The sequence below is a fragment of the Lathyrus oleraceus genome, chromosome 3 (genome assembly GCF_024323335.1).
Source record: "Lathyrus oleraceus cultivar Zhongwan6 chromosome 3, CAAS_Psat_ZW6_1.0, whole genome shotgun sequence".
Lineage (NCBI taxonomy): Eukaryota > Viridiplantae > Streptophyta > Magnoliopsida > Fabales > Fabaceae > Lathyrus > Lathyrus oleraceus.
This window is the reverse complement of record NC_066581.1, coordinates 79,482,652-79,490,959: the sequence shown is the minus strand read 5'-3', so window position 1 is coordinate 79,490,959 and position 8,308 is coordinate 79,482,652. Positions and strand designations below refer to the sequence as shown.

The following is an 8,308-nucleotide window of genomic DNA, read 5'->3' as shown; positions in this document are numbered from 1 at the left end:
AGAGATACTCAAAATGTACAATTTTGAGAGATCATCAACTTTGAAGTTGTTGGAAAATCTTGAAGGAAGAGTGACCATTACTTCTGACAATTAAGGCTATCACTTTGGACAACATTTCATGGTTGAATGTTTGGTGGATTGAAATATTGGTTCAAAATTGTCTATTATCACTTTGGACAATTGTAGCACAAAAGATGCAATGATTGATAAAATTAAGGCTAAGTTGAAATCAGAGACATTATTAAGGGATGAGGTCTTACTCCATATGCGTTGTTGTGCGCATAATCTAAATTTGATAGTAAAAGAAGGGTTAAAAGTTATGAAAGATGGGATAGAGAGGATTCAGGATAATGTTGTATTTTAGACTGCAACACCTAAACGGAAGAAAATATTTGAGGAGACATCCAAACAATTAAAAATACCTTGCACCAAGAATTTAGTTTTGGATTGTACAATAAGATGGAATTCTACCTACAAGATGCTTGATGTTTCCATTTTGTATGAAGATGTATTTAATAGATTAGGAATCCGTGTAACTCAGTAGACTTGTTTGCCAACAAGTTTACAATTGAAATTTGCAAAAGAGATTTGTGGAAAATTGAAAATTTTCAATTCTATCACTGAAGTGTTTTATGACACTAAGTATACAACTACCAATGAATACTTTCCTAAGATTTGTAAAATCAAAGTTGCATTACTTGAATGGATTGAATCCTCTGATGAATTGGTCAAGAGAATCGTAGAGGATATGCTGGTAAAGTTTGAAAACTATTGGAGTGTAATTCATGAAATAATAAGGGTTGTCGTTGTTTTGGATCCTAGATATTAAAATGATTTGCTTGAATATTATTATGGAATCTTCTACGGGGATGATGCTAATGATCAAGTTAAGTAAATCAGACATTTGTGTTATGACCTGCTTTATGATTATCAATTGAAAATGACCAATGAATCCATAAGTGAATCTCAAATGTTGGATGCTAATGTTAGTAAGGCTGACAATGATGGTTTGAAAGACTATGATTTGTATGTCATGAGAAAAAAGAGAGCTAGAACTTCATTTATTAAAACGGAGTTGGATGTTTATTTGGATGAGGATGTTTTACCAAGAAGTCCATATTTTGATATTTTATTATGTTGGAAGTTGAATGGAGTTAAGTATCCAACACTTCAAGCAATTGCAAGGGATGTATTGGCGATTCCTGTTACTACTGTAATTTCTAAATCTGCATTTAGTACCAGCAGTCATATCGTAACCCCTCATCGAAGTCGACTTCATTTGACCACTTTAGAAGCTTTGATGTGTGCAAGAAGTTGGTTATGGAGTGCTGAGAATACTGGTAAGATATTTCTTGTTTTTTTATTTAACTTTTACCTGCCAAATGATGAAATTTATTAACTTATATATTCGTAGTTGATTTATTTCAAGATTATTGTTGACTATATTTATGGGTAATTTCAATTGTAATGTGAGAAATGAAAATGCTAGTTTACTCACTAAAATGGAGTCAGATGATAAATGTATTATTCATACTATTTGTATTAAATTTGTCAAGTTAAAATTTTAATTCTACCTTTTATTTTTTAATATAGGTGAATTGACGATCAATGATATTACTTTTATTTCCAGCACCCGCCTTGAAAATAATGATTATTAGAAAATTTGTTATTTATTTGGAACCTTTGTTTGCTTTGACGATTTAGAATCTTTGGTTCAAAATGTTGGATTTGTTCTTTTGTTGATTTTTGAAACCTTTGAATATGTTATGAGCTCTTTAAAAGCCTTTGTTTTTCAACTATTCGATGACTCTACTATGTAGCATCTTTAAAATGATACTACTTAAGAAGATTTGTAACTTTTAATATGTATGGTTGATGGTATGTATGGTAGATGATTAATTTTTGTTTGTTTTCAAATAGGTACTAAACTCTTTAAATGGTTTATAAACATGTTTATTAGAGTTATTTTACTCTTTAGAAACATGTTTATTAGAGTTATTTTACTCTTTAAAATATATTATTAAAATGATCAAATATTTAATTAAATCATACATTTTTATTTCTAAGAAAAAATATGTATTTTAGTATATATATATATATATATATATATATATATATATATATATATATATATATATATATATATATATATATATATATATATTTCCTATTCTGCCATTGTTTCTGTCTGTTCTTGTATTGAATTAACAAAGCATATTTAGAATTAACAAAATATATTTCGAAACATGAACAGACAAAATAGAAAACAAATATATATATATATATATATATATATATATATATATATATATATATATATATATATATATATATATGTATGTATATATATATATATATATTTATTTTCTATTCTGCCATTGTTTCTGTCTGTTCATGTTTTGAATTGAATTAATAAAATATATTTTGAATTAACAAAATATATTTCGAAGATGCATCTCCGAAAATCTCACAGACTAATAAACTAAGGGGGTTACGTAGATGTGTCTTTGAATCAACCTTTTGTGCATACGGAGATGCATCTCCGAATCAAATTTTAACATAATACTTATCATCATTTTTGTCTCATGTGTGAAAAATAGACATTTTAGCCTTTTTTTTAAGATGGGAGAATCCTAAGGATAGAAAGAACAATTCCAAAAAATAAATGCATTTTATAAGAGGTTTGTTTTTGCCACTCAAAGTTTGATATGACACCTTCTTGCCAACCCAAGTTTGATATGACACCCCCACATATTTTCATAATAGCAAAGATACTCTTGTTAAAATTTAACTATAAAAAGGGAACGAAAAATCTGATAGTACAATTTAAAAAATTCAATATGTTTTGTAATTTTTCGATTTTATTTAAAAAATCAAATACTTTATTTTGATAGGCAAAAAAATCAAAATTAACGATATCGATTTTTTCGATAAAATCCGGTACAATATCAGATTTTCAAAAAATGCAACCGAACTAATATATATTTTTGAACATTCTAATAGTATATTTTGAAAAATTCAGTAAAGACTTGTATTTTGAAAATTTTGGTAAAAACTCGTTGATTTTTTGAAAAATCAGGTAAAAACTCATGTATTTTTTGAAAAATTTGGTAAAAACTCATATATTTTTTGAAAAATCCGGTTAAAACTTATGAACTTTTTGAAAAATCTGGTAAAAACTCATAGATTTTTTTAAAAATTCGATAAAAACTCATATTTTTTGAAAAATCCGGTAAAATTTTATGGACTTTTTGAAAAATCGATAAAAACACATCCTTTTTTTAAAAATTCGATAAATCTCATAATTTTTTTGAAAAATTTGATAAAATTCATAGACTTTTTGAAAAATCCGGTAAAAACTCGTACTTTTTAAAAAATCGAGTTATAATTCATAGGATTGTGAAAATTTCGATAGTACTTTTGAAAAATCCGGTCAAAATTTATTGATCCCCCAATAATCCGGAAAGAACTTGTGAAAATTTTCAAAAATCCGATAAAAACTCATAAATTTTTAAAAATCCTAAAAAAAATAATTTTTCAAAATGTAAAAAATCACAAGCATATAATAATAAAAGCATAGCCTCTGGGAATGCCAAGGAAAATTTGGGGTTGACAGAAAGCAATCTCCTGTTATAAAAAAAGCAAGCCCAATTGGCCCATCAACCATTTATACAGAAAAAAACACATTTTAACCATACAACCCTAAATCAACCAAAACTCATCATCTCATCATCTCCGTCAAATTGGAGTCGCAGAGACTTTGTCATCAGTCGGAAACACCGAGAAAGCTCCCCAGGTTTTTCTAATTTCATAAACTTCTTCTTGTTCTTCTTCTTTTCAAAACAATTTCTGATGAGATTTATTACGGTGCTTACCGCCCTGCAAAGCGCCCGGAGATTTCCGTCGCTGCAGAGCTCCACTCCCCATTGAGTTTGCAAGCTGTTTATAGTAACTGATTTTCGTTATTACGTTCTCGGTCTAAGGAATTCAACAGTTGGATAATTAGACTTCAGTATAGAAATAGTGTGTTCGGGATCCTTTTGGTGCTATTAGATGCTCTCATTATAACTTGTTTTTGTTTCAATTTTAGGGTTTTTTCAATGGAGGATACCCAAGAAATTGATGAGGTACAGGAAGAAGTGATTTCTGACAAAACATCTGAAAAGGAGGAAGAGACTCGTGATGAGGTTCTTGCACGCCACAGGTGACTCACACTCTCTCTACAAAACTATCCGTATTAGATTTCAGTGTTGTAGACATGGGTTCCAAAAATCATGAATCAAAATTAGGCTTTGTGTTTTTTAATATTTAGAGTATTATTGAGTTGTACCTTTAGTATAGATTCATGGTCAGAAAGGAAGCAGCATCACCTAGCAATTATATCACAAACGCTGGGAGAACTTGGAACATAGAAAAGCAGTTTGGATGTGGCTTTAGTAGATTAATGATAATGTATACTTACTTACTATGTATTGAAATTTGAAAGTATTTTTCGTTGGCATGTCAGTTTTTAAGGGTTCACTTTGTTAATCTAATGTTTAGGGAATCATTTCTTCCTAATTTTCTTTATTTGGTGGCCATTAGCACCATTCAAATGATATGGGGAGGGGCCAGATTGGTCATGTATTTACGTAGTTCAAATCTCTAGTTTTCACCTAGGAGTGTCTGCGGAAGCAAGCCCCACTTTCAAATCCTTCCTTGGGGTATTTATATCAGACTACAAATTTTTCGTCACAATATATAAAATGTGTTTCATGGATTTTTCCGTTCACTATAGGACTCTGCCATTTCTTTTGAGCCGCTGCTTATAGAGTTATTCAGAGTATGTTTTTAACAATGAATTAAGTGTGATTGAAGTATTATATGATAATTTATCATATTTTTTTAAAATATCAAATATATTTCAAATTTTAGACTTAATCTTCCTAAGCCCCCAGCTCCAAAACCCTTCTCGAATTTGGGAGAGCTAAATAATGCATCAAGGAGGATTTTGAAGGGCTTAGATAGTTTATTCATGTTGTTATAATACTCTAATAATTAACTTTATATTAATCATAAGCATTCTATTATCACTGTCAAATTAGGTGGAAGATTTCTATATTTTTTCCTCCCTCCAAAGCCCTCCAATTTCCTCCCCTCCAAACTCCTAAACAGAGTTTTCATGTTTGGAGTTGTTGCCGTATGACAGGATTGAACTAACCAGAATTGAATAACAAGAGCAAAGAAAGGGTTGCACTAATAAACAGAATTGAATAACAAGAGCAAAGAAAGGATTGCACTAAACAGAATTGAATAACAAGAGCAAAGAAAAACAGTACTGTTTTATTGCACTGAAATGAAATAATCCTTCAGGTATTCGAGAGACCTAAAACACTCCTTGAGTCCTTGTCCCACAATACTTTCTATGCCTACTACAATCCTCCTCTATCCTATTTATTATAGCGTACTGACCTTCCAACTAATGGCTCAGACCCACAAAAGTCAGTTACTGACTCACCCAGAGGTTTAATCCTCTCTTTCTCACTAATTTCTCCATAGGGGGTTGTTGCCTTTCACCATTTGGCAAAGAATTCACAGGTTAGAATTATGGAGTCAGCCTCTTGCAAACGTAAAACAGGGCTATCTTCAATAGACCCAACGGTGGAATCTTTATGTTCTAGCCCTAAGTTGCCCTTTTTTTGTGTCTTTTCTTTTTAAAAATCTGTTTCTATTTTAACACACCAAACTTGCTCAAACTTTCTTGTGTCACCTTCCTTAAAAAATAATGCATTAGCTTATACAGTTAATAAACCTAACTCTAATGCGATGAAATCTAGCATATTACTAAGTGGAGTCCTAGTCCAACTTGGGGTACTCAGTCCTTTGATTCATCACTTTGTAAGTTTGTAGTACTTTTGGATCTAATTCTATGTTAAATTCTCAATTGATTTTGAACTTGTTATGTTTTTTTCTGTGCCAAGTTGTAAATCTTTTTTTTTTGGTTTTTGACTTGTTCCAACCATTTTGATTTTTGAATACTAGGTTTGGTTTATGGGGAACCCAACTCTGTTGCTTACAAAATATTTATCTTATGTAGTGTTTAGTTCAAAGGAGGGATGGGGAAATAACCTTCTCCTTGTTTGGTTCACTAGGAGAGTGAGTTTTAAATTTAAACCATATACTTTTTGTACACTTGTTACCTTTGATGTTACATTTAATGTAAATTATTTTAGTTGGTTTGTTTATAATATTTATTCCCGTTTTCTTTCCCGACTAAATCTTCTGGTATTGGAGATGTGCCAAAGTTGAGTGAAAAGAGATTTTGCTCCTATCTGTTAAGTTTAGTTTTTTGCCTGTTACATAGTACTAAGTAAACTCTTGCTACTTTACGTGTTGAGATTACAGATTCCAATAACTTTCATAGACTTTTAAATTTGACAACCATGTATACTACATAAGTCCCTTCCCTTGGTTCTTATGGTTCTCACACAATGCATAAGTCCCTTCCCTTGACAATCATGACTTGCATTTTCAGGAAAGAGATATCACAACTGCAGAAAAAAGAAGTTGAAATGAAAAAGCAAGCAGCTAGAGGTAGCAAGGCTGAGCAAAAAACTAAGAAAAAGCAAGTGGAGGAAGAGGTTTCTCAACTTTCTACTAAGCTCAAAGAGAAGCATGCCAAAGAACTTTCTACATTAGGCTATAGCACTGGTAACGGAAATGAAAAGAGCAATTTAGACAATTTGGTGAAAGCCATAGCTGGAGTAACCGTTAGTACTCAACCTGAGAATACAAAGGTCAGCAAGGCCAAACAGAGGCGTGACAAAAGAGCTCAACAAGAAGCAGAGAGGGAACTGAGAATCCAAGCAGAGCAGAACGACATTATAAGTGATCGCATGGTTGAAAATGAGAAACTGGAAAGGAAGTTGAAGCCTCTTGGGTTGACTGTTTGTGAAATAAAGCCCGATGGGCATTGCCTTTACAGAGCTCTTGAGAATCAGTTGGGCCACCTTTCTGGGGGTAAATCTCCATATACATTCCAAGAACTTCGACAACTGGCAGCTGCTTACATGAGAAAACATACATCTGATTTCCTTCCATTTTGTCTGTCGGAGAATTTAATCGAAGGCGATTCTGACGAATCCATTGCTCAGAGGTTTGAAAATTATTGCAAAGAAGTAGAATCCACAGCTATATGGGGAGGACAGCTAGAGCTCGGTGCCTTGACTCACTGTCTGAAGAAGCATATAGTGATATTTTCAGGGTCCTTCCCTGACGTCGAGATGGGGAAGGAGTATAAACCGGTTCACGGTATTGGCTCGTCTAGTTCCAGTATCATGCTTTCTTACCATAAGCATGCTTTTGGGCTTGGTGAGCATTATAATTCTGTTGTCTCAACATGATCAAATGTGACAAATATTCTTAGGGATGCTTATTATATCCCTTCTAGCATTTGGCTGAAGGTTACTTGAAACCTAAGTTGTGATTGAATGTACCTCTAGTTGTACATTTTTTAACTGTAATTGATAATTTATTGATAATTATGTATCAAATGATCTTTTGACATCAATTAATTTTGAGCAATTTTAGCTAATCTTCATATTGATCTAATGAGGTTAGTGAGATTTGAGTAGAGGCACCAAGCTAAGATTTGAGTGAATTGAATGTTGTCCTAAAAAAAATTATCACGATGTTTTATGTATTGTGGTCTAGAACTGCAGAAAATTAGTTGAAAATATCAAACTTTTTGACTAGTTAATAAAGAAAGCACTAATAGTTGTTTTAGATGTAATCCTCATGCTTGTTGCTAAAATAGTTAGTAGTATAGTTAATTTGTTCATTTTATATGAAATATTATTAAATTGCTGTGTATAAATATTTTTAGTACTGATTTTTCATGCTATAGAAGTTAGTAATGCTTCTGTCTTTAATTATAAAATTACTTAAAAAAATGTATTTGTTGTAGTTGAAGTTCTCTATAACTTTTTAAATATTTTGGATATATTTTTCTCTAATTAAATAACTTATTAATATTACACGTTATGTTTTAAAGACATATCCATTTGTAAATAAGCATTTTCTAAAAGTAATTTGATTTAAAGATAAAAAATACTAACTCTATTCCTTTATATTATAAGATAATTCACTATTTTAGTTTTATTGAATAATAATGTATCTAGTTAATAATATGACCAAATATATTACTTATTGAATTCATTATTTAGATTTATTGAATAAACTATATATCGAAATATATTAGTTATTGTGAATTTAAAAATAATTGTCTTTTATATATAAAAAAGAAACAGAGGTAGTAGTTTAGATGATT

The 8,308-nt window shown here is 30.9% G+C and overlaps 1 protein-coding gene across 1 annotated transcript; it reads left to right on the top strand.

Annotated features, from left to right (window-relative positions):
- Window positions 1–3,655: 3,655 nt before the first annotated feature.
- LOC127132720 (OVARIAN TUMOR DOMAIN-containing deubiquitinating enzyme 5) lies at window positions 3,656–7,573 on the top strand. The gene is made up of 3 exons (XM_051061686.1): window positions 3,656–3,796; window positions 4,091–4,204; window positions 6,515–7,573. Exons 2-3 carry the CDS (start codon window positions 4,101–4,103, stop codon window positions 7,380–7,382), a joined length of 972 nt encoding a protein of 323 aa, XP_050917643.1. The 5' UTR covers window positions 3,656–3,796; window positions 4,091–4,100; the 3' UTR covers window positions 7,383–7,573.
- Window positions 7,574–8,308: the final 735 nt, after the last annotated feature.